The 25,363-nt window shown below is 49.8% G+C and overlaps 2 protein-coding genes and 1 long non-coding RNA gene across 6 annotated transcripts in view; 2 read left to right on the top strand and 1 right to left on the bottom strand.

Moving 5' to 3' along the window:
* The window catches only part of S1PR2 (sphingosine-1-phosphate receptor 2), a 7,594-nt gene extending 7,509 nt beyond the window's left edge, over positions 1-85 (bottom strand). The window contains exon 1 of the mRNA XM_014446449.2: positions 65-85. The gene's annotated coding sequence lies outside the window, so the exon portion shown is untranslated. The remainder of the gene's footprint in view (positions 1-64) is intronic.
* LOC106694616 lies at positions 7-1,526 on the top strand. The gene is made up of 2 exons (XR_001345651.2): positions 7-166; positions 790-1,526. It is a non-coding gene; the product is annotated as an uncharacterized LOC106694616 (long non-coding RNA).
* Positions 1,527-15,703: 14,177 nt separating this feature from the next.
* On the top strand, positions 15,704-25,345 carry MRPL4 (mitochondrial ribosomal protein L4). 4 transcript variants are annotated; one of them, XM_023745354.1, is made up of 10 exons: positions 15,704-15,827; positions 15,912-15,978; positions 16,052-16,202; positions 18,169-18,220; positions 19,398-19,515; positions 20,721-20,827; positions 20,931-21,040; positions 21,115-21,191; positions 21,513-21,620; positions 22,279-22,410. In XM_023745354.1, the coding sequence occupies exons 1-9, from the start codon at positions 15,771-15,773 to the stop codon at positions 21,587-21,589; spliced, it is 816 nt and encodes a 271-aa protein (XP_023601122.1). In that variant the 5' UTR covers positions 15,704-15,770; the 3' UTR covers positions 21,590-21,620; positions 22,279-22,410. The 4 variants fall into 4 exon arrangements, 3 of the variants coding, with proteins under 3 accessions (XP_023601122.1, XP_023601123.1, XP_014301934.1); XR_002826565.1 differs by lacking the exon at positions 21,513-21,620 and adding an exon at positions 25,178-25,345 and having other exon boundaries at positions 15,706-15,827; positions 22,279-22,485; XM_023745355.1 differs by lacking the exons at positions 21,513-21,620; positions 22,279-22,410 and adding an exon at positions 25,178-25,345.
* The last annotated feature ends 18 nt before the right edge of the window (positions 25,346-25,363 follow it).

Raw genomic sequence — 25,363 nt, 5'->3', positions numbered from 1 at the left:
GCGGCTCCGCGCGCGCAGCACCTTTTGCTCAACCGGAGTTAGCCAAGAGGGGCGCCCTACCCACCTCCTACGCACTCCCCAAACTCCCCGGCAAGCTGTCCTGCCTCCAGGCTCCGGTCAAAAGGGCTTGGATTCCGCCTTCTCGGAGCCAACTTCCTGCCGCTGGGTAAGCGCAGTCAGGGGTTCGCGGCCGAGCCCGTGGGGGCCGCCCGGAGTCGTGGAGAGGGCGCACGACGACCACTCCCCGGTGCAGCGGGGGGCACGGCGACGCGTGCGCGCCCCCGACCCCGGCCAGGCCCCCCACCCCCGCCGCCACGGCTCGGAATCCCGCGACCCGAGAAGGACCGAGCCCGGCCTTTTGATTCCTTCCCCCTTGCCACGCATGCTCACCCGTGGCTAGGCGGGACCCGGGTCCCGGCCCCTTGGCGGGAAGGGGCTTTTGGCATCAGCGTTCCCCGGAACGTCCTCGTCTGGCGCTGGGGCTCCCCCCGGTCTCGGCTGCGTCGCGGGGCTGAGACTAGACGGAGCGGGGCGGCGAGGAGAGGCGCCTCCTTGGCCCCCCCACTCGCCCCGCCCTCCTCTCCTCCCCTTTTGAGAGGCCGCAGCAATGAATTCCAGATGTGGTCTGGCTGCCCGGCGCGCGCGGAGGCCGGCGGGGGCGGTGCGCCAGTCCCTTTGTCCGCGCCCCCCCCCCCCTCCCCGGGGCCCTGCCCCTCCCAGGCCCTCCCGTGAGAACCGGCTGGAGCTTGACGTCACTCGGCCCCGTGACTTTATGTCCCTCCTGGCCAGGTGGCCTGAACCTGAAACAGCTGTCTGCAAGTACAGATTTATTCTGGCCCATCCCTGGGACCCTGGAATTGGAGGAGAGCACGGGATCCCCTTTACTCAACAAGGAGCCACGAAGCACCTACTGTGTGTCAACGCAGCAATTAGGCACCAAGGCCTATTGTGTGTTCATTTAAAAAATAATCAAGTTCCTACCATGTGCCACGCACTGTCCCAAATACAGAACTGATTTTTGCCCTGATAGGATCCCAGAATTCGGCGCTGCCTCCTGTCCCCTAGAAGACGCAACCCACAGCCTACCTGCCTTTGCCCATGGCTGCCCCGCCCTCGCTGCCAGGTCCAAGTTGTACCCTGCCTTCCAACCTGGGGCCCATCCTCTATCTGGTTCTTGAGTTTTCCCCTCTTTTCCTCATTCGGCCTGCACTAGTTGTGAACATGCATAAGTAACCTGCTTATATGTTTATTTACCAAATACACTAAACATCTGGTAGGTGCCAGACACTGTTCTAAAGGATAGAGACAAATCAGGGTACAAAACAGGCAAAACTCCTGGCCCCTTGTGGCTGATGTTCTACCTGATGTGTGCAGAATATCCAGAATATTGCAAGAAGCCTCTGGTAAATGTCCTGGGGGAGGAGGCGGTTCCACTCTATGAATCCTTTGTACCTTTTGGCTGTTGTAACGTGCACATTACTGTAACATGTTTAAATATTCCAACAATAAATTAAATTAAAAATTAAGCCTGCTTGCCCAGCTGGTGTGGCTCAGTTGGTTGAGCATTATCCTATGCACCAAGAAGTTGCTGGTTAGATTCCCTGTCAGGGCACAGGCACTGGGTTTCAGGCTTGATCCCCAGTAGAGGGAGTGCAGGAGTCAGCCAATTTTTTTTTAAATTAAATCTTTATTGTTCAGATTATTACATTAGTTACTCTTTTTTTCCCACCGTAACTCCCCTCCACCCAGTTCCCACCCCACCCACCGCCCTCACTCCCCACCCACTGTCCTAATCTATAGGTGCACGATTATTGTCCAATCTCTTCCCTCCCCCCCACATCCCTCCCCCCGCCCCAGAATAGTCAGTCCATTCCCTTTCTATGTCCCTGATTCTATTACAATCACCAGTTCATACTGTTCATCAGATTATTTATTCACTTGATTTTTAGATTCACTTGTTGATAGATGTGTATTTGTTGTTCATAATTTGTATCTTTACCTTTTTCTTCTTCTTCCTCTTCTTAAAGGATACCTTTCAGCATTTCATATAATACTGGTTTGGTGGTGATGAACTCCTTTAGCTTTTTCTTTTTCTTTTCTTTTTTTTAAATATATTTTATTGATTTTTTACAGAGAGGAAGGGAGAGGGATAGAGAGTTAGAAACATCGATGAGAGAGAAACATCGACCAGCTGCCTCCTGCACATCTCCCACTGGGGATGTGCCCGCAACCAACGTACATGCACCTTGACCGGAATCGAACCCGGGACCCTTCAGCCCGCAGGCCGACGCTCTATCCACTGAGCTAAACTGGTTTTCGGCGCTTTAGCTTTTTCTTATCTGTGAAGCTCTTTATCTGGCCTTCACTCTGAATGATAGCTTTGCTGGATAAAGTAGTCTTGGTGTGTAGGTTCTGGCATTCATCAATTTGAATATTTCTTGCCACTCCCTTCTGGCCTGCAAAGTTTCTGTTGAGAAATCAGCTGACAGTCGTATGGGTACTCCCTTGTAGGTAACTGATTTTCTTTCTCTTGCTGCTTTTAGGATTCTCTCTTTGTCTTTTGCTCTTGGCATTTTAATTATGATGTGTCTTGGTGTGGTCCTCTTTGGATTCCTTTTGTTTGGAGTTCTATGCGCTTCCTGGACTTGGAAGTCTATTCCTTTCACCAGGTAGGGGAAGTTTTCTGTCATTATTTCTTCAAATAGGTTTTCAATATCTTGCTCTCTCTTTTCTTCTGGCACCCCTATAATTCGGATGTTGGTACGCTTGAAACTGTCCCAGAGGCTCCTTACACTATCTTTGTATTTTTTTTATTCTTTTTTCATTTTGCTTTACCAGTTGGGTGTTTTTTGCTTCTTCGCATTTTAAATCTTTGACTTGATTTTTGCGATCCTCTGGTCTGCTGTTGGGAGTCTGTATAATATTCTTTATTTCAGTCAGTGTATGCTTAATTTCTAGTTGGTTCTTTATCACAACATCGAGGGTTTCACTAGATTTCTTGAAGATCTCACTACATTTATCGGCGGTCTCACCAGTCTTCTTGAAGATCTCACTACATTTATCGGCGGCTTCTAGACAGTTCTTTAAAGACCTTAAAAGTGTGGTTTTGAACTCTATATCCAGCAGTTCGCTTTCCTCCAATTCTGTCGTTTGTGTCCTGTTTCTTTGTCTCGGCATTTTTTATGCTTCGCTGTGTCGATAGAGTGCCTATCTGTGCTAAGTGTCCCAATTACCTGAGGTAGACACTCTTGGTGCACCCCCTTGTGGGCTTTGTGCACAGTCTTGTAATTAAGCCTTGATTGTTGTAGTTATCACTGGGAGGAATTGACCTCCAGGCCAATTGGCTGTGAGAATCAGCTGTGTCTGCAGTGGGAGAACTTCTGTGCTGGAGACACCCCTCTGGGGCAAGACTTGCTTCGATGGGGCTTTGGTGCTCACTGAGTCTGCCCCCTGAGTGTGTCTTTTATGGTTCCACGGAGCTGCAAACTGGATGGTCCCACTCTGACCTCTGGGCTTCCTGGCTCCTGGATCTCTAGGGAGGTGCTAATCTAGCCTTTGCCTGAGGCTATCCAGCAAAAGTCTCCCTGCAGGGCTTGGGTGGGGCGGGTCCCACGAGATCCACAGGGCGGGGCTAGCAGTTATGGCTGCTCTCAGTCTTGCCCTCAGAGACTCTGCTTCTCAGTGTCCCGGTAATCGCTGCAAGCCCCTCGGAGAGAAAGCTGCCCTAGGGTTCTGACCGATGCCAGACAGTCCCGCTTCTCCCGTATGAGTCTGGGTCCCTAGAGACTCGCCCGGAACTGGAGCTCAGAGCCTGAGACTCCCTCCCGATTGAAAACGACAACCGCGCCCTCAGCTGCCAGCCCACTTCGAACGCACCTCTGCACCTTAGTATTTCACCTCCGCACTAATTGTTTCTCTCTCATGTATGTTTCTCTCTCTCCTTTCTCCCTCTCCTTTCTCCCTATCCCTTCCTCTCTCTAAAAAATACATTAAAAAAAACATATTTTTTAAAAAATTAAAACTGTTTGATACCCAGACAGTGCAATAAAAAGAAGGGAGAAGGTAGATGCTTCAAAAAACAACAACAATATTATGAAAAAGGGTATCTCCACTCCCATGTGTATTGCAGCATTATTCACAATAGCCAAGACATCAGTGGATGGCTGGATAAAGAAAATGTGAGCCCTGGCCGGTTTGGCTCAGTGGATAGAGCATTGGCCTGCGGACCAAAGGGTCCCAGGTTTGATTCAGTCAAGGGCATTTACCTTGGTTGTAGGCTCCTCCCCGGCCCAGGCCCTGGTCGGGGCTCATGCAGGAGGCAACCAATCGATGTGTTTCTCTTACATCAATGTTTCTCTCAGTCTTTCCTTCTCTCTTCCACTCTCCCTAAAAATCAATGGAAAAATATCCTCAGGTGAGGATTAACAACAACAACAACAAAAAAGAGGAAAAAGTGATATATATTTTTCATATATATAATGTTCCATTTATAATTTCATATATATAAAATATATATAATGGAATATTATCTAGCCTTAAAAGTAGGAGTCCTGTCATTTGCAACAACATGAGTGGACCTTGAGGGCATTATGCCAAGTGAAAAAAATCACAGGGAAAGACAAATAGTGCATGGTATCACTTGTATATGGAATCTAAAAAAAGGAAGTCAAACTCATAGAAACAGAGAGTAGGAAAGTGGTTGCCAGGGGCTGGGGTGAGGGAAATGGGGAGAGGTTGGTAAAGGCTACGAACTTTCAGCAATAAGATGAAATAAGGTCTGAGAATCGAATGTGAAACATGGTGACTATAGTTGATAATATTGTATGATATTGAAATGTGCTGAGAGTAGAACTTAAATGTTCACACACACACACACACACACAACACCTCACAAAAACAGATAAATAAGTGAGGTGATGGATGTATTAATGAAATCAATGGGAGAACTCTTTCAGAATGTATACGTATATCAAATCACTATGATGTGTGCTTTAAATACCTTATAATTTTTTAGGTCAATAAAGCTGAAATTAATGAACCAAAAAAAAAAACTAAACTGCTTGATACCTTCATAAAGGGTATTGAAAAGCAAAATGATGAAAAAGGAAATTAAAATGGACCCATTAAGCCCTAACCGGTTTGGCTCAGTGGATAGAGCATCAGCCTGCAGACTGAAGGGTCCCAGGATCGATTTCTGTCAAGGGCCTGGGTTGCGGGCTCGATCCCCAGTAGGGGGCGTGCAGGAGGCAGCCCATCAATGATTCTCTCTCGTCATTGATGCAATATAAAAAAATATATTGAAAAAATGGACCCATTAATGCCTATTACAAAATTAAAATGGAGTAGCCTTGTTTGTACTGAGTGAAATTGTCTTCAACGTGTTAACTTGAAAAAAGCTCAATGTAGAACAGTTTGCATTGTTTGCCTGAACTTCTGGGTGTATTTATAAGGGCTGTATAAATACACACACATTTGCCTCTCTGGGAGAAGGCACAAGACACCCGTCACAGCGGTTAACCTCGGAGGGGAACTGAGCGGGGGGCAGGAGGATAGGTGAGAGGGTGTCAAACTTTTCATCCTGTGCCCTGTAACACTGTTTGAAATTTTTAGTTTATATTACCAATTCAAAACATTTACAAAGACATAAAAATTAAATAAAAGGTAACAAATCACCAGACGTTTAGTTGTAAAAATCATTCCTGTAATAATAATCATCATCAATATAAATATGCAAAGCACTGTTAATAAAGATATCGATATTATTATTCAACTTATAAATACTAACAAATTTATATTAAGAATAAACGTGTTGCCCGGCCGGCATGGCTCAGTGGTTGAGCATTGACCTATGAAGCAGAAGGTCACGGTTCGATTCCCAGTCAGGGCACATGCCCGGGTTGCAGGCTTGATCCCCAGTGTGGGGGCATGCAGGAGGCAACCGATCAATTATTCTCTTTCATCATTGATGTTTCTATCTCTCTCTCCCTCTCCTTTCCTCTCTGAATTCAATAAAAACAGATTTTTTGTTTTTACACTATAAGTGCAAGTTCTTTTTTTAAAAAAATTTATTGTTGTAACTATTACATATGTCCCCCATTTCCCCCCATTGACCCCTTCTAGCCTGCCCCCACCCCAGGCTTTCACCACCCTATTGTCTGTGTGCATGGGTTATGCATATATGCATACAAGTTCTTGGTTGGCCCTAACCGGTTTGGCTCAGTGGATAGAGCATTGGCCTGTGGACTCAAGGGTCCCAGGTTCGATTCCAGTCAAGGGCATGTACCTTGGTTGCGGGCACATACCCAGTGGGGAGTGTGCAGGAGGCAGCTGATTGATGTTTCTCTCTCATCGATGTTTCTAGCTCTCTATTCCTCTCCCTTCCTCTCTGTAAAATATCAATAAAATATATGTTTAAAAAATCTTTATTGTAACTATTACATATGTCCCCCATTTTCCCCCATTGACCCCTTCTAGCCTGCCCCACCCCAGGCTTTCACCACCCTATTGTCTGTGTGCATGGGTTATGCATATATGCATACGAGTTCTTGGTTGGCCCTAACCGGTTTGGCTCAGTGGATAGAGCATTGGCCTTCGGACTCAAGGGTCCCAGGTTCGATTCCAGTCAAGGGCATCTACCTTGGTTGCGGGCACATACCCAGTGGGGAGTGTGCAGGAGGCAGCTGATCGATGTTTCTCTCTCATTGATGTTTCTAACTCTCTATCCCTCTCCCTTCCTCTCTGTAAAAAAATCAATAAAATATATATATATATATATATATATATATATATATAAAAGTTCTTGGTTGATCTCTTCCCACCCACCCACCCACCACCCAATAAAAACATATTTTTAAACAATTAAAACAAAACAAAATATGTTGCCCTGGCCCCATTTTCTCAGTGGTTAGAGCACCAGCCCAAGAACCAAAGGGTCTTGGGTTTGATTACTGGTCAAGGGCATGTATGTACCTGGGTTGCAGGTTTAATCACCTGCTGTTCAGGGCAAGTACGGGAGGCAACACATCCCCGATTTGATGTTTCTCACATCAATGTTTCTCTCTCTCTCCTTTCCCCTCTCTCTAAAATCAATTTACTTATCCTCAGGTGAGGATATTTTTAAAAGTATTTAAAAAATAAACATGTTTACATGATTAACAAAGAAATGCATAAAGATTATATTAATGCTACATATATGTGTGCAGCATATCCTATATAATAAAAGGCTAATATGCAAATTGACCGAACGGTGGAAGGACTGGTCGCTATGACGCGCACTGACCACCAGGGGGAAGACGCTCAATGCAGGAGCTGCCCCCTGGTGGTCAGTGTGCTCCCACAGAGGGAGCGCTGCTCAGCCAGAAGCGGGGAGTGGGCCTAAGCCATCAGTTGGACATCCCCCGAGGGGTCCCAGATTGGAGAGGGTGCAGGCTGGGCTAAGGGACACCCCTCTCCCCCCACAGTGCACGAATTTTGTGTCTGGGCCTCTAGTATATTCATATAATGTTCTGTGCTGGTTCTGGTGATGCCTCCTGGGTCTCTGCCACCCAGTCCTGACAGTCTGATGGAGGAGACAGTGAAGAAGCCAGACAGTTCTAACAGAGTAACAGGGCTTTGATGCAGAGATAAGGAAAGAGACCGTGACTTTGCTCCTTTTCCTGAACCAGATTTCAGCGTCCACTCATTTCAGGGCCAGATCTTGGGGTTCACTGACACCTACTGAGTCCTCTGCCAAGTGAAACGTGTTGCCTGAGCAACTGCTCGAAACCAGGTGTTCAACACACAGGGGACAAGGCAGAGAGCAAACTGGGTCTCTTCTCGACGGGGAGCTATCAGAGCGGAAATCTCAGCTCTTTGTGGGGACCTGAAGGCTGGGGAGGAAGTGACCCCCCCACACCCTTGCCTGGGCTGGCTCAGCAGTTTGCCTCCCCCCCAGGGACCTGGGGGTGGGGATGATGTCAAGGCCACAGACATATCTGGCGTCTGTTAGAGAGACCATGGCTACTAGACAAAGGTGATATCCTCGGAGACACAGAGATACACCCATAAGCAACTTCCGTCCCCTCTTCTCGGCCCTCCCACCTCCCACTTCTGGGGCAACACAAGGTCTCCGCTGGGTCAGCTGAGGGAACGGGCTGGAGAACTGGAAAACACGGGAGGCCTGGATTTCCTGAGAGTCGGCCGGGGTGGGGGAGATGGAGTCACAGGGAAAGCTGCTCTAAGGGGACTCCTGAGAGAGAACAGCGGACGAAGAAGGAAATGGCCCTCCTCTTGGGGAGCTACCAGGAAGGGAAACTAGAGGTGAAGAGACTCGGAGCAGCCTCCACTGGTGATAGGGCCACTGACAATGGCTAATGCTCACGTGACACAGACTATTCTGAGTGCAACTCCAACCCTCCCAATCCTAGGAGGTGGGGAATATTATCATCATCCTATTGTTTTAAATAGGCTTTATTTTTAGGACAGTTCTAGGTTCATAGCAAAATCGAGCGGAAAGTACAGCGATTTCTCATATATCCCCCCCGCTGCCCTCAGGCATGCAAAGCCTCCCCCACTATCAACATGGCACCACAGAGGTGCTTTGGTTATAATTGATGAGCCTACATTGATACACCACTAGCACCCCAAATTCAGAATTTACCCTGTGGTTTGCTCTTGGTGTTGCACCTCCTGTGGGTTTGATGAAACATATAGTCACTTGTACGCATAAAGAATGGTTTCCCTCCCCTAAAGATTCTTCGTGCTTTGCCTATTCATCCCTCCCTACCCCCAAACCCCTGATCTTTTTTTTTAAAGAATAGTTTATTGATTTTTAGAGAGAGAGGAAGGGAGAGGGAGAGAGAAAGAGAAACATTAATGTGAGAGGGGAACATCTATAGGCTGCCTTCTACATGCCCCCTACTGGGATCGAGCCCCAAACCCAGGCATGTGATCTGACCAGGAATAGAACCAGCAACCTTTTGGTGCACTGGATGATGCCCAATCCACTGAGCCGCACTGGCCGGGGCACCCCTGATCTTTTTACTGTCTCCACAGTTTTGCCTTTTCCTTCTCACCCCAATTTAAAGATGAAGAAGCTGAGGTACACAGTAGGGGGAGGATTTGAATTTGTTTATCCCCAGTCCTGATGCAGCGACCCCTTCCCTGCCCCAGAGGGTCAGGACAGAAGGATGATGGTCACTACTCGGGACCACATGGGTCGTTGGTGAGATAGGATGTTCTTCTCTGTGATCCAGGTGAGGGAAACCCTCTGATCTCTGATTCTTTGAACTCCCCCAGATCAAGGAGGCCCAGGCCTGTCCTCAAGCCTCTCTGGGTCTCTACTGTCACCCCACCCCCAGCTCTCCGCTTTTGGCAGGAGAAACTGCATAAAAAGAAGTGTCTGAGACAGGTCCCAACTTTCTCATCATCACCCCGGCACTGGGGGAAGGGGCCCCAGCTGCAGAGAAGCTTTCCAGATGCTGATCTTGGCAGACGTTTCCTCCATCCATGGGCTTGGGGCCCACTTTCAGCTTCAGGGATGGGCTGAGTTCCTGCCACGTCTGCACCAGATGCCGTCTTGGCCCTTCCAGCCTGGGAAGGGTGGGCTCTGTCTTCCGGACAAGGGACAGGAGAGGCAAGCCGTGAGGGGGAGGGGAACACCTGAGGCCCACTTCTCAGGACCGCCCCCCCCACCCCCACCCCCCGGCCGCCACCAGCATAAATGTAATGGCTGACACATTTTTACGGCACCAGTTACTGTCCTAAACATTTTGCAAATATTGGCTCATGAAAAGCTCACAGCAGCCCTGGCAGTTTTGCTCAGTGGTTAGAGGACCAGCCCAACGAGTCTCGGGTTCGATTCCCGGTCTAGGTCATGTATCTTGGTTGCAGATTCAATCCATAGCCCAGTCAGGGCATGTGGGGAAGGTAATAGTCTCTCTTGTATCGATGTTTTTCTCTCTCTCTCTCTCTCTCCCTCTCCTCCCTCCCTCCCTCCACTCTCTCTCTAAAAAAAAAAAAAAAATCAATGGAAAAGATACTTTCCAGTGAGGATTAAAAAACAAACAAACATCACAGCAGCTGCCCTAACTAGGGAATGGAGACAAACTGCAGTCCCTCCTTACACAGGTCACTCAGGAATATATTTGGAACCACCAGTTCCAAAAGGAAGGAGCCAGTTATAAATAACAACGTGGATGAATCTCAAATGCATTATAAGGAGGGAAAGCAGCCATATACCAAAGGCTATAGGCTGTATGATTCCATTTCTATGACGTTCTAGAAATGGGCAAACTACAGGGACTATGAACAGACCAGTAACTGGCAGGGCCTGGGGGTTAGGGAGGACTTGACTACAGAAGGGGGAAAGTTTTTGGTAATGGAACTGTTTTATGACTTGATTGTGGTGGTGGTTACATGACTATATATGTCTGTGGAAACTTGCAGAACTGTACACTGATAAAGGGAGACTTCATTGTCTCTAAATTGTATCTTAAAACAAAAACAAACAAAATCCCTCACAGCTGCCTTACATCAGAAAAATAGAAATATTTCAAACAGAGGGGATTTAATACAGGGGTTGGTTACATAGATACGAAACCGGAGTGTAAACAGGGTGAGACTAGAAATGAGCACATAGGGCCTGGCCAGTGTGGCTCAGTGGCTGAGCGTCGACCTATGAACCAGGAGGTTATGGTTCAATTCCCGGTCAGGGCACATGTCCAGGTTTTGGGCTCAATCTCTAGTGGGGGGTGTACAGGAGGCAGCCAATCAATGAATCTCTCTCATCATTGATGTTTCCATCTCTCTCCCTCTCCCTTCTTCTCTGAAATCAATAAAAATATATTTAAAAAAAAAGAAATGAGCACTTAGGCAGGCCTTATCCAGTGGGAGATGTTGCCAAGAGCCTTTTGGAAGAAATATTCTGGCTTCTCCCATCCTCCTGCCTTCCAATCTACCCTCAGTGCCTGCCACTGGCAAAACCTGGGCAGAAACCAGTGGACAAGGGAAATGTGTGCAGGGGTCAGCCTCGAGCCATGGGACAGGGTCGGCGGGGGAAGTGGGTGTCTGAGGGTACACAGGCTCAAGCTGGGCACACACCCTGTGAGGCAGGCTCAATTACACCTCACTGTACAGAGGAGGAAATTGAGACCCAATGAGCCCATGTGCCTCCCCAGGGTTTCAAGCCCTGAGGAGGGTTTGAATTTCTGCCAAGACCTGACTGGAGTGCTGGTTCTGTGCCTTTTTTTTTTTTCTTCTTTCTTTCTTTTCTCCAAATTCCTATTGCGGTTAAACTGAAGGTAACTAAAATGGCATGGAAATGACTATGCAAATCAGGCCCATCCTGGGGGTGGAGGGGTGACTCAATGGGAGACTCCTCCTCCAGGGCTTGGCAGTTACCCACAAACTGAGCTGCAAACACACAGCAGATGTTCTGGCAGGTGGCGAGGGGGCACTTTAGACAGCTCCCCCCAGTAGGTCAGATCCCCCCCATCAAGCCTGCACCCATGCTCTGCATCTCCTGAGGGCTGCCCCCAATATTGCAGCCTTGACCTCTGGCCTTTGTGAAAACCTTGGCACAGTGATGGGGGGGCGGGCCTAGGAAAGACCAGATGTTGGGGGGCCCTCCAGTTTATGATGTGTCTTCCCTAAATTGCTATCATGCTTGTGGCCAGCAGAGTCACAAGGCTGATACTGGAGACAGAGGTTACCTGCCGTTGAGCCTTTGATCCACAGGCCTGAGCTGGACATGTTGACCTTTGACCTCCACCAAGGCTTAGGCCAAAATGGCCAAACTTTGAGCCTTGCAGTATGCAGGTCTCAAGGCCATTATTCCTCTTTCATTAAAGGCTCAAAAATCAATATGCTGCCGGGGGCGGGGGTGGGGGGGAGGTGCAGAGCCCTGTGCAAAGTGCTTTCTCTACATCCTATTTGTTCAATTACTATGTACGGAGAACATACTGGGTGCCCTTCTTAGCAATGGAGTCCAGCAGTGAAAGAAACAAAGAACCCTGTTCTAGGAGCTGACGTTCTAGTGGGAGACACAGACAAGCATCAGGAAAATAAGAACACGGTGTCGTCTGTTAGTATATGGTGAACGTTCTGGAAACACATGACACCTGGGAAGGCAGCAGAATGTAAGGTAGGAAGGGAGCCGTGATTTTAGACCCAGTGTCAGCTGAGGTGACCTTTAAGGAGATGAGGGAGTGAGCCATGAAGACATTCAGGGGAGAGTGGTCCAGGAGAAGGAATGACAGATGAAAAGGCCCTGCGACTGGCGTGGGAGTGACAGGTCTGGTGATAAGACCACTGTGGCCAGAAACCAAAGAGTGAGGACAAGTCCTGAAGGGCCTTGTCGGATGCAGGGAGGACTTTGGCTTTGGCTCTAAGGGAAATGGGAAGTAAGAGGGTTCTGAGCAGAGGAGGGATGTGATCTGATCCCTGTTTATAAGGTTCCCTCTGTAGGAGAAAAAGGACAGTGGGGAGCATAAATGGAAGGAAAGAGAACTCTGATCCTCCACACAGCTCAGGGGGGGAAGGTTTGTGTGTGTCACACTTACTAATTAGACCCCCGGAAGAGCTAACCACTTGCCGATAAACGTGCGGCCAATTAGCAGCAGCCCCTGGATTTGAACCTGTGTCTATGTGACTCCAGTGCCATCGGGTAAATTATCATTTACTGGGTACTTTATGCGCCTGTGACTTCAGGGGGATAGAGACCTTAATACAATGGGAGTGCTTTCTCTGTTTCTGGTAATACCTCTGCAACAGGGCAATGAGAAGGAATTGGCTTAAGAAACATGTATTGAGCCCCTACCGTGTTACAGGTACTAGGCTCCATGCTGGGCTATAGCAGGGAACAAAAGGGAGCAAAATTTCTTTCTGACTTGGAACCTGGCTGGCATGGCTCTGTGGCTGAGCATCAACTTATGAACCAGGAGGTCGAGGTTCAATTCCCGGTTAGGACACATGCCAGAGTTGCTGGCTTGATCCTCAGTAGAAGGCGTGCAGGAAGCAGCCAATCAATGATTCTATCATTGATGTTTCTGTCTCTCTCTCATTCTCCTTTCCTCTATGAAATCAATATATATATATATATAAGTATATATGTATATATAAATAATTTCTACCCTGGAGAAGTTTATATTCTAATGGGGAAAACAGACAAAAAGCATTTAAAAAGGGGAGGATTATGTAGGATGTTAGAACATAAATACTGATGGGAAAAATGGGGCAAGATGAGGGAGTCAAAAGGGCAAGGGGTGGGGACTGCAATTTTAAAAAGGATGGTCAATAGAAAAAGACAAAAAAATAGGGTGGTCAAGACAGGCTTCTTGCTAGAGGTGACCTTTTGAGAAAAGAATCAAAGGAAGTGAGAGATCAAGCCATGTGGAGCTCTGGGAAAAGCATGCTCTAAGCAGAAGGAACTGTGGAATGTTAAACGCACATCCACAATTATTCTTTCAGGGATATTCTTGCAAAGACCCAGACGTGGGTTCAACATAAGTGAAGGAGTTGAAAACAAAGCATGTGGCCATCAGGAAGGTTCGGCTCCCCACCCTGTCACCCCCTACTCATTCCCAGGCTTCGTAAACTCTGCTCCCTCAGCCTGGAACACCATTTCTTCTCTGGACAAACTGCCAATGGACCCTCAACCCTTAACTCCCAGGTTACAGCTTCAGAGAAGCCAACTCTGAGACCTCATCCCACAGACCCTGAAGACACCCCCCGCCAATGCCAATCCCTCAGCCTTCTCCACTGGACTATATCTCAAGGGTGTCTACTGGCTTTACTCCAGTGGTATACAGTAGGTGCCTAACATAATCATTAAGCAACTAAGTGCCATTCCATCATTCATCACAAAAAATCTTAACTCCCTGGCGATCTGCCTGTAAAATCAAACTGGTTCTGAGAGGAGACACACAGCTATTTGTGGTGGTGACTTCTGGGAAGGGAACTGAGTTGGGGTCAGGGGACAGAGGTTAGAGAAAACAGATTTTTTTGGTGCTAGTTACCCATTTGAAGTTTTTAAAAATATATATTTTATTGATTTTTTACAGAGAAGAAGGGAGAGGGTTAGAGAGTTAGAAACATCGATGAGAGAGAAACACCAATCAGCTGCCTCCTGCACACCCCCTAGTGGGGATGTGCCCGCAACCATGGACATGCCCTTGACTGGAATCGAACCTGGGACCCTTCAGTCCACAGGCCGACGCTCTATCCACTGAGCCAAACCAGTTAGGGCCCATTTGTAGTTTTTGAAATTTTTTTTACCAGGTGCAAATTACCGACACAAACATAAAATGAATAAATGAAATTCTACAAAACAAAGGACTAAAAGACTTTTAAGTTGCAAAGAGTGTGGAATTTTAAACACACATTCAGTTATTCTTGCAGGACTAGAATACACAGTGAAATACATTGTAAGTTTTAATTATCAATTCATACAAATATTCATGTCATATATCAGATGCAAAAAAAAAAAAAGCCTGTATCTTTAACATGTCATTCAAATCTCCAGGGTCCACCCTCATCCCTGCCTTGGTTCTTGTCTCACTTTGATGACAAAATTCACCTTTTTTTAAAAAATATATATTTTATTGATTTTTTACAGAGAGGAAGGGAGAGAGATAGAGAGTTAGAAACATCGATGAGAGAGAAACATCGATCAGCTGCCTCCTGCACATTTCCCACTGGGGATGTGCCCGCAACCCAGGTACATGCCCTTGACTGGAATCGAACCCGGGACCCCTCAGTCCGCAGGCCGACGCTCTATCCACTGAGCCAAACTGGTTTCGGCAAAATTCACCTTTAATAATAATGATAATAATGCGATGTATTAAGTTTTTACCTTGTGACAAGCATGACACGCTTTGCCTCCATTTATTTCATTAAAGTCCCACAACCGCCCCATTTTCCAGATAGGAAGACTGACTGAGGTCGGTGCAGACCACACCGACTCCCTGGTGATCAGGCCTGACCGGGAAGGGAAGGCTGCTATGGGCTCGTAGCGCCCCTGGAGGTCGTGCGGGGAACGAGGCAGAGGATTTATAAATGAGCATTTGGATTTCTGTTGAGAGGGTGGGCGACAAGAAAGGCGATCCGGGATCTCTGGATTCTCCACTTTGCTGTCTCCTTGGAGAGCCTGGCAGTGCTCTGACGGGACAGGAACCTGGCCTAGGGCGTGCGGGAGACACAGACCTAAACTGGGGGGATAGGGGGGGCGGCGGGGGGACGGGCACAGCCCGTCCCCGAGGAATCTAAGCGGATAGGCACTGCCCTGCAGGCTCAGTCCTGAGGGCTTCCTGTAGAAAGTAAGACCCCGCAAGTGAACAAACAAGCAAAACCTCTCATTGAATAGAGCAAAACCCGCGGAGCCTAAGCGGCTAAAGTGGGCGGGGCCTGGAGGCGTGACTTACACCAAAGCTTAACGGTTATTGGTCAATTCCCTTAGGTGTCCGCCCAGGACCTCCCAGCCATGGGCGGGCCACTGCAGACTTAACGCTCATTGGCTGAACGAGCACAGGCTCTACGAAGGGGAAGGGGAGGCCTGGGGGGCTCCATGCTGTGGGGTTGCGTTCCCAGGTGTCGCAGAGGGCCCTTTAGGCCAGGAATGAAAATGGGGGTCCTGGGATGGCGGTGGGTCTCGACGTCTTCACTCTGCAGTACACGCTCTGCTTTTCGGCCCCGAACGTGGGCGGAGCCGGCGGCGGCGCTACGTGACGTCATCACTGGGCGCCGCGCGCGCGGAGAGAGAGCCTTGACCTCGGGGCGTGCGGGGCTGCTTCGCGATGCTGCGGCTAGTTCGGGCCGGGGCGCGGGCCTGGCTTCCGCCCACCCGCTGCCAGGTGAGGCCGGGACTGGGAGCGGGGTCGAAGGACCAGGGTTGGAGGGTGCAGGGGTCGTCTCTCATTCTCGCCCACCGTTTACAGCGGCTGAACGTGCTGGCGGAAGAGGCAGTGCAGCCGCCGGAGAAGCCGGAGCCGGTGGCGAGCGCGGGTGAGGTTGCGCGGTCGCCCCTCTTGGGAGCACGAACCCTTTCCCCAGACCCCTGACTTACCAATTGCTGCAGGTCCCCAGGCACCGGTTCTGCGAAAATGCGAGCTCCCGGTACCCTCACACCGCCGGCCGGTGCAGGCCTGGGTCGAGTCCCTGCGGGGCTTCGAGCAGGAGCGCGTAGGTCTGGCCGATCTGCACCCCGACGTTTTCTCCACGGCGCCCAGGTGAACTGAGAGCTGAAATGGTGAATTGCGTGGCAAAGGGACAGTGAGCGCGGGTTTAGGAATCAGGTTGACCTGGGCTTCAGCCTCTTTAGTTTCTCCACCTGTCAAAAGGGGATGATAGCTTTGCGCAGTGGCAATGAGGTTTATCCGGGGCGCGATGATTGCTAATTGAAAAAAAAGGGGGGGGGATGATTTTTCCTGCTGCAGCGTGGTGAGGTTGAGAGCTGAGAGGTAACTTCCTCTAGGCCGGTTCAGGAGGCAGAACTCTGGAGCTTGCAGGGGTTAGGGATGCAGAACCTCTTTCAAATCCTGCCTTCCCCCATTCTATCAAACATCAGGAGGTTGCCGTGATGATTAAATGAGATAATTCTGGCACATAAGTTCAATAGACATGTTGATTATCGTTGCTGTTACTGGTTTTTGCAAAAATCGGTTCCTAACAGTGTCTAAATCCTATCTGTGTGCCCGGCACAGCCTATTTGCATTTTCGTTAACTAGATCTCATAGCAACACTAGGAAGGGGTTCTATTAGCCTTGTTTTATACATAAGGAAACTGAGCACAGACAGATTAAGAAATTTGGTCACACAGCTTGTAAGCTTTAAAGCCAGGATCTCAACCTAATGTGGGCCAGCTCCCAGGGCTGGGTTACTGCTTGCCCAGGTGTATGATGCATCCCGTGTGCATGGTGTCTGGTACCATAATAGGTGCTATTAACTCATTACTCCTACTGTTATTGGTATGGTTTGCCTCTGGACAGAGTCCTAATCTAGTAGAAGGTGACAAAGACATTTTAAAACAACATATTTTGTTCTGTAAATATTTATGAAGCACCTATTATATGCCAGATTCCATTCTAGGTGTAGTGAATGAACACTGATGTTGCTTACAATCTAGAGCAGTGTTTCTCAACCTTGACTGCACATTAGAATCACCTGGGAATCTTTTTAAAATCCTGATTTCTGGCCCTCATCCTCCGGAAATTCTGTTTCTTTGTTACTAATGTTGTGGCCCCACCCCATAACAAAGAAACAGAATTTCTGGAGGATGAGGCCCAGAAATCAGGATTTTAAAAAGATTCCCAGGTGATTCTAACGTGCAGCCAAGGTTGAGAACCACTGATCTAGAGGAAGGGTCAAATAGTAAGTACTTTAGCTTTTGCAGACTAACATCTCCATGGCAACTATTGATCTCTACCAATGTAGTGCAAAAAGCAGCCAAAGATGATACGTAAGCAAATGACCATGGCTGTGTTCCAGTAAAACATATTTACAAAAAGGGGCAGCAGGCCAGATTTGGCCTATTAGCCATAGTGTTCCAACCCCTGGCATACTGTTACCCTGGCAGCTGTGTCCAGTGTAGCCACACAATGTGAGCCACATAATGTGTAATTTAAATTCTGCTGGTAGCCACATTTTTTACAACAGGAAGAAACAAGTGAGATTGCCTTCAATAATATAATTTATTTAACCTGATGTAGCTAAAATATTGTCATTTTAACATGTGGCACTGCCCACAGTTTAGGTGTTCAGTAGCCGCACGTGTGGCCAGTGGCTACTGAATGGGACAGCGCAGGGCTAAAGAGTCAAACCAGTTCACAGAGAAGGTGGCATTAAGTAAGCTGTGATGGTAGGAAAGGAGGACGGTGTAGCTCTCTCTTTTGCAAGGGAGCTTCTCTGGGTGATAATGTTTGGGCTGAGACCTGTAGGCTGAGAAGGAGCCAGTCAGGGGAAGAGCATTTCAGGCAGAGGGAACAGCAAGTGCAAAGGCCTGGAGGCCAGACTCCATTTCACAGAATGGAATGGAGGGCAGTGTGAAGGCGGCAAGACCTGGGGTCAAAGAAAGGCTGAGGCAGATCACACAGAGCCCTGGCGGGGGAAGAGGGGAGCCTGGGTTTTCATCTAGTGGGGTGGGGACTGTGGGGAGGTGTTAAGTTGAGGGAGACATCTCGTGTCCTTCCTCCACAGGCTGGATATCCTGCACCAGGTCGCCATGTGGCAGAAGAACTTCAAGAGAATTGTGAGTGTCCTGAGTGGGGTGAGGTGTGGGAGCCCCTCTGTTGTCTCTGGACTACTGGGCTTGGGCCCATCTTCTCTCTCCTGACCATTCACTGATGGGCTGTTTGCCAGGCATTTTCTGAACACCCGCTGTGCACGGGCATGGTGCTGGAGGACGGGACAGGAGAGATCCCTGCCCTCATGCAGCTCACGGTTTAGGTGGAGAGGTGAACAGGAATCATGTAGTGATACCTGTAAATGTCTGATTAGGGAAGTTATCCTACAGAAGGGATATTTAACCTCAGGTTTGCAGTAAGAGTCACTAGGTGAGCCCAGCCGACGTGGCCCAGGGGTTGAGCGTCAACCTAGGAACCAGGAGGTCACAGTTAGATTCCGGGTCAGGGCACATGTCCGGGTCATGGGCTCAATCCCCAGTGTGGGGTGTGCAGGAGGCAGCTGATCAGTGATGCTCTCTCATCATTGATGTTTTTATCCCTCTCCCTTTTCTGAAATCAATAAAAAATACATTTTTTTAAAAGAACTGGGTGAAGGGGATAGTGGGGCTGGGGTGGAGGTAGCGGGGACAGCATATACAAATGCCCTGTGGCAGGGGCCACAAACAGCCCAATGGAGCTCAGAGGCCAGCAGGAGTCATGGTGAAGACCCGGGTTTTATGCCGAGATTGAAGAAGCCGTTATCAGTCAGGATCTCTCCGCCTTCCGTCTGCCCACCTCAGAAGTCCAGCGAGCTCTCCCCCTGCCACACCCTCCCTGGCTCCTTGTTGCTCTAGGAATAGTGGTTAGCCCGGCATTGGAAGTTCCTCATGGTCCCCCACCCTGCACCTCCCTCTGATTCTCTCTCCGTGTCTGTCCCCAAGCTCCACCTTCCTTTCAGTTGCAGCCCCATTGGAATTATTCCAAAAAATACTGAGCACCTACTGATGCAGGCGGCAGAGTCCCTGCCTTTCTGAGACTGACATTCTGGAGTGCAGGAGGGAACTCTTGATTTCTTTGTCCTTCCTCCCTCTGAACGTGATCTGTACTTGTCCTGATAGAGCCCCATTCTCTGTGTCTCCTCTCTGGCTCCCCAGTGGCAAGCCCAGTCCATCCAGGTCACAGCTATAGTCCTGGGTGTGGTACCTTTTGGCTGCAATGACATCTGCCTCAGGAACCTAACCCCTCCTCACTTTGTGTCCACAGAGCTATGCCAAGACCAAGACTAGAGCCGAGGTGCGGGGTGGTGGCCGGAAGCCCTGGCCACAGAAAGGCAGTGGACGTGCAAGGCATGGCAGTATCCGCTCCCCAATCTGGCGAGGAGGCAAGTGGGCAGGGCGGGGAGGAGGCCCTGGACTAACTCGGGGTCTGGATGTTTCTTTATACACATCTGGCGTGATGTCTTGTTGGTCCCATTCCCTCTACCTCATCAGCCCACCTGGGGTAGGGACAGCAAAACTCAGACCCACACACCTCACTGCCCACATGCAGGCAGAGATCTGAGGGTCGCTCACTTTTCCCCATCCCCTGATTCTCCCTGACTCCCCCACCTTAGCCAACTCCGGCCTTGGCCTCTCTCATCAGACTATGGCCACAGCCCCTTTTGGCCCTACCTCACATCTCACCTCTCCTGGCCCACACGTCACACAACACTCAGAGGATCTTCCTAAACCTCCCAGCTTCTGCGGCCTTTGCGTGAGCTCCTTACCTTGTCATTCCAGGCACTGGTGGCTGCTGGACCCTCCCCATGTCCCCTTCACACCCTTTCTGCCCAGATAGCTCTGACTTAGTCATCTCCCCTTTGCCTGGTCAACTCTGTTCATCCTTCTGGTGTGTTGGGGCCATACTCCTCCAGGAAGCCCTCCCTGACCTCCTTTGGGTTCCCTGCCCACCCACGCCCACTCCCAGACTCCTGGGCTGCCATGCCCAGCCCTGATTCCCTCTGTAATCAAGCCTCTGTATGAATATGAATGGCGTGAGGGCAGGGATCCTTCCATGTTGTTCTGTGCTGTATTCCCAGAGCCCGGTGGGAGGGTGGACATACAGGTAGACAGCCCTCACTCAGGGTTTGATGGCTGAAGAAACAGAGGCCCAGAGAAGTGAAGTTACTAGTCTCAGGTGATGCCCAATCAGGCCTCCCTTCTCCATCCTTACCTGAGGCCCTGCCCTTTTTGCTGGAGTTGAGCCTGACGGTGGCAGCCTACCCACCCCCTCCCTCACACCTACCACTGGGGCTAATTTTTTTTTTAAATATATTTTATTGATTTTTTACAGAGAGGAAGGGAGAGAGATAGAGAGTTAGAAACATCGATGAGAGAGAAACATCGGATCAGCTGCCTCCTGCACACCCCCTACTGGGGATGTGCCCGCAACCCAGGTACATGCCCTTGACCGGAATCGAACCTGGGACCCTTCAGTCCGCAGGCTGACGCTCTATCCACTGAGCCAAACCGGTTTCGGCTGGGGCTAATTTTTTACCTCCAGTTCTAGGTGGGGCCCTCACCTGCTTACACACCTCTGTCCCCACAGGAGGTGTTGCCCATGGCCCCCGGGGCCCCACAAGCTACTACTACATGCTGCCCATGAAAATGCGGGTGCAAGGCCTCAAAGTGGCGCTGACCATCAAGCTGGCTCAGGTACAGCCCCGGTCCCATTGGGAGCCCCTGGGGTATTTGGGTGTGTGGGCCGCGAGGGCCTGGGAGAGATGGTAGCGCAGACCTCTGTCCTTTCTCCCACCAGGACAACCTGCACATCGTGGACTCCCTGGAGATGCCAACTGCAGACCCTCAGTACCTGACAGAGCTGGCCTGCTACCGCCGCTGGGGGGACTCCGTGCTCCTGGTGGACTTGTGAGCATTCAGGGCAGAGGGGTGGGGGCTGAGCTCCATCCTCCGCAGGGCTCACCTCCTGGCCTCTCTTTCAGAGAGCACGAGGACATGCCTCAGAACATTGTGACAGCCACAGCGGGGCTTAAGACCTTCAACCTGATCCCAGCTGTGGGTGAGTGAAGGGCACTGGTCCACTCCCGGATCTCCAGGGAGTGCCTGGGTCGGTTCAAGTCCTGTATCTGCCTCTCAATCACTGAGTGGCCTTGGACAGGAACTACCCTCCCCAATCCTCAACTGGCCCAAACGGAGCACCGGGAGGATGATGTCTTTCTTAAATGCTCTGATACCACATCGTCCAGCTGCGCTCACAGTGCTGGGCGTGGAGTGAGTGCGAGGGCCCGCTGGCTGTCCCCGCCTGGCTCCTCACTCAGAGAGGCTGGATCAGGTGTGTCCTGAGCACGTCACAGCTTTCACCCTGTCGACTGATTTCCAGTCTCCCGATTGCATTCCTGCTGCCTCCTGGGTAGCTGCACATGGGGTCTCAGGCATCTCCTTCCTTCCAGTGGCTGAGGCCCCCACCACGCCGTCACCCTCCACTCCAGTGAGTCAGCTCACACAGTTGGCTCTGTCTTTAAACACATCCAGAATCTGATCACTTCTTGTCACCCTGGGCCAGCCCCCTGCCTTGATCAGCACAGCCCCCTCTGCCCTCATCCCCACAGTCTGTCCCCCCACCCCAGCTGCCAGACGACACCTGTGAGCACCTGAGTCTCCGTGCATCGCTCTGTTGCCTCCAGCTCTCTGTGGCTCCCACTGCACTCTCGGGGGAGAGGGGGGGAGCCCAAGGCCTCCCCAAGACCCACCAGATCCTGCGTGACCTGCCTTGTCCCATCCCTCCTTTCTCTCTCCTCCCCTATTAACTGTAGCCCCACTGGGTACCCTTGGTACATTGTTTTCCTTCATCTTCTCTGTCTGTGGTCAGTACCCATCCATGGGAATCATGGCCAAGCAGAGGGCAGAGCCAGGCACATGGGAGGCTGTGAGTCAGAAGCTGAGGGGTTGACAGTCCCTTGCCCAGGGTTCCCCATGGTGAGCTGCTGAGCCAGGGTTTGAATCCAGGCCGCAGGGCTCTTGACCCCATGTCAGACCATGGTCTCTCTATAAGGGGAAGTGCTCCCGGGAGGAGGGAAAGGGGCTCCAGATGGGTACAACCCCGTCTGACTACACTCCTGCCCTGACCACACTCCCTGCCTCCCCAGGCTTGAACGTGCACAGCATGCTGAAGCACCAAACGCTGGTCCTGACCCTGCAGACGGTGGCCTTTCTGGAGGAGAAGTTGCTCTGGCAGGACTCACGCTACACGCCCCTCTACCCCTTCCGCCTGCCCTACTGCGACTTCCCCTGAGCCCCGACCCTGTGCCCAGGCCCATCCGCTGCCTTCCTTCCGGCAGCGCTCTCCATGCCAGGTGTCTGCTCTGAGCCACGCCGAGAACCTGGCCGGTTTGGGGGCCTTGCGCCCACCCTGCGAGGGCAACACTATCCAGGCTCCCTCGTCCCAGGAGGAAGCTGAGGCCGTGAAGAGTGGCGGGGCAGGCCAGGCAGAAGTCACGGTCATGACCAGGAAGGGGCAGCTCAGCAGAGAGCCCAATCAAGCTCCCATCCAATTCTCTCTTTTCTGTTTTAAAGATAAGCTTTATTTTTTAATTACGGAGGAGAAACAGAACAGCTCATTGCCAAGTTGAGAATAATTCCATCTGGCAAGTCGGGCTCTTTCCTCGGTGCTGGGCACCGTCAGTACCTCTCTCCTCAAGGGGCGACCTCAGTGCTGTTCATAGGAATGTCTCAGCGTTAGCTTCCCTAGAGTGAGCCAGCCTCCAGGGACTCGGAGGATCAGAGCACTGCCCTTTCCTGGGAGCCTGCTGGCACCTCCTGGCTCTCGGGCACCCAGACCCTGTTAGGAGAGCATGTGCACAGGAAGCTGGGAGCGTGCCTGGGACAGCTAGTGCCCGGGGATGTGGTTGTTCATAGTGCTGTGCACCTGCTTTCCTAACAGGATCTGGGTCCCATTTGTTATGGTCCCTCAGTCCGATGCGCGGGCTTGAGTCCACCAGTAGGTGCCGTATGCACACCTGAGCTTCCATTACAGTGGTTTCCCCTGAGCGCAGAATCAGAATCACTGGTGAATAAATTAGAGAATAAATACATTTTTTAAAACATCAAACCAGTATCCCAATTCTTGAGTCTGCTGATGTCGTTTGCCCCCAAGTTAATTTTTTTTTTAAATATATATATATTTTATTGATTTTTTTACAGAGAGGAAGGGAGAGGGATAGAGAGTTAGAAACATCGATGAGAGAGAAACATCGATCAGCTGCCTCCCGCACACTCCCCACTGGGGATGTGCCCGCAACCAAGGTACACGCCCTTGACCGGAATCGAACCTGGGACCCTTGAGTCCGCAGGCCGACGCTCTATCCACTGAGCCAAACCGGCCAGAGCCCCAAGTTAATTTTTAAAATAATCATAATACAGCCCAGCAGGCATGGCTCAGTGGTTGAATGTTGACCTATGAACCAGGAGGTCACGGTTTGATTCCAGGTCAGGGCACATGCTTGGGTTATGGGCTTGATCCCCAGTGCGATGTGCAAAAGGCAGTCGATGAATGATTCTCAACATTGCTGTTTTTATCTCTCTCTCCCTCTCCCTTCCTCTCTGGAATCAATAAAAATGTATTTTTAAAGATAACCATCATAATACAGACTAAATAATGTGGCTGATTTTTTTGAAGTCACCCAGAACTATCTGTCATCTGTGTGCAGGCCCAGCCAGGCCTGGCAGCCACAGTGACCACCCACCAGCTGGGCTGTCCCTCACCAAAAACATCTCTGAAATGCTTCTCTTGGGAGTGACTTCAGAACTTGAAACACATTCTTTGAAAATTCTCAGTGGACATAAAGTTTGACCCTTAAAGCACCGGATTTGACTAAGTAAAAAAACAATCATTTGGAGCCAGCAGTAAGGGGTGCTGAGGCTGAGCAGGAAGTGCTGTGTGGGCTTGAGACAGGCTGTTACCCGCTTTTCCCTGCGCCTCTGACCGACCCTGTGAGGCATCAAGGCCTAAAATAAGACCCAGCTGTTGCTCATAACTGGAAGTAACACGGCTCAATTGTCTACAGCACAGTCATTGGGAAACCGAATGATCAACCTCTGCCCAAACCGAATGATCAACCTCTGCCCAATGGGTTTTCAAAAAATGGGTCAGAACATGTTTCCCTCTACTGGAGTTCCTCAGCCAGTGTGGCTTTGTGGTTGAGCGTTGACCTATGAGGAGGTCATGGTTCAGTTCTCAGTCAGGGCGCATGCACAGATTGTGGGCTGGATCCCCAGTGGGGGGTGTGTAGGAGGCAGCCAATCAATGGTTCTCATCATTGATGTTTCCCACTTCCTTGCTCTCTGAAATTAATAAAAACAAATTTTTAAAAAATGGAAAAAAGGGGGGTGGGAGCCGCTGGGAAGAGGTCAATGGAGGAAAAAGAAGACATATGTGATACTGTAAACAACAAAGAATTTAAATTTTTTAAAAAAGAATGAGTTAGTGGAAAAAGGGGGGGGCATCAGAAAAAAGGTCCAATGCCTAGAATATGCTTTTAAATAATTGGGGGGTGTGTGTGCTCAAACTGCCATAACAAAGTACCTCAGATTTGGCGGGGGGGCGGGGTGGGGCAGGGACTTCAACAACAGATGTATCAGCTCACAACTCTGGAGGCCAGAAGTCAAGATCAAGGTGTCAGCAGGTTGGCTCCTGAGTCTGTGTTGAAGAATCTGTCCCATCCCTCCCCTGGCTTCTGGTGGTTTGCCGGCAATCCTTGGTGTCCCTTGGCTTGTAGACACATCCCCCCAGTTTCTCCCTTCGTCTTCAAATGGAATCCCCGTGTGTATGCGTGTGTGTGTCTGGGTCCAAATTTACCCTTTTTATAAGGACACCAGTCATGTTGGGTTAGGGTCCACCCTAATGACCTCATCTTGAGTTCATCATCTTCAAAGACCGTATCCCCAAAATAAAGTCTCATTCACTGGTACTAGAAGTAAAAGGAGTTTCTCTTTTTCTTTTTAATTATTATTATTATTATTATTATTATTATTATTATTATTTTGCAGGGAGGAGAAACAGTTAAACCTGTGACAGTATGTAAGGGGAGAGATGGAACAAGAAGACTGGCTGTGAGAACTGGAAGTTGGCACATAGGGCTTCATCATATGTCCTTTTTGCTGTTGCCTATGTTTGAAAATCTCTATAATAAAAAGCCATTTTTTTTTTTAAAGAGAGATGGGTGAAGCCATTTC

The sequence above is a fragment of the Myotis lucifugus genome, unplaced genomic scaffold (assembly GCF_000147115.1).
Source record: "Myotis lucifugus unplaced genomic scaffold, Myoluc2.0 scaffold_539, whole genome shotgun sequence".
NCBI classification, from domain to species: Eukaryota; Metazoa; Chordata; class Mammalia; order Chiroptera; family Vespertilionidae; genus Myotis; species Myotis lucifugus.
This window is presented reverse-complemented; position numbering and strand designations above follow the sequence as displayed.

Excerpts from the sequence above, each read along its gene's own strand:
- MRPL4 (XM_014446448.2), top strand. The coding sequence starts at position 15,771 with ATGCTGCGGCTAGTTCGGGCCGGGGCGCGGGCCTGGCTTCCGCCCACC. Across the intron at positions 15,828-15,911 it reads TTCCGCCCACCCGCTGCCAG|CGGCTGAACGTGCTGGCGGA; the intron begins GTGAGGCCGGGA and ends CACCGTTTACAG. Across the intron at positions 21,192-22,278 it reads CAACCTGATCCCAGCTGTGG|GCTTGAACGTGCACAGCATG; the intron begins GTGAGTGAAGGG and ends CTGCCTCCCCAG.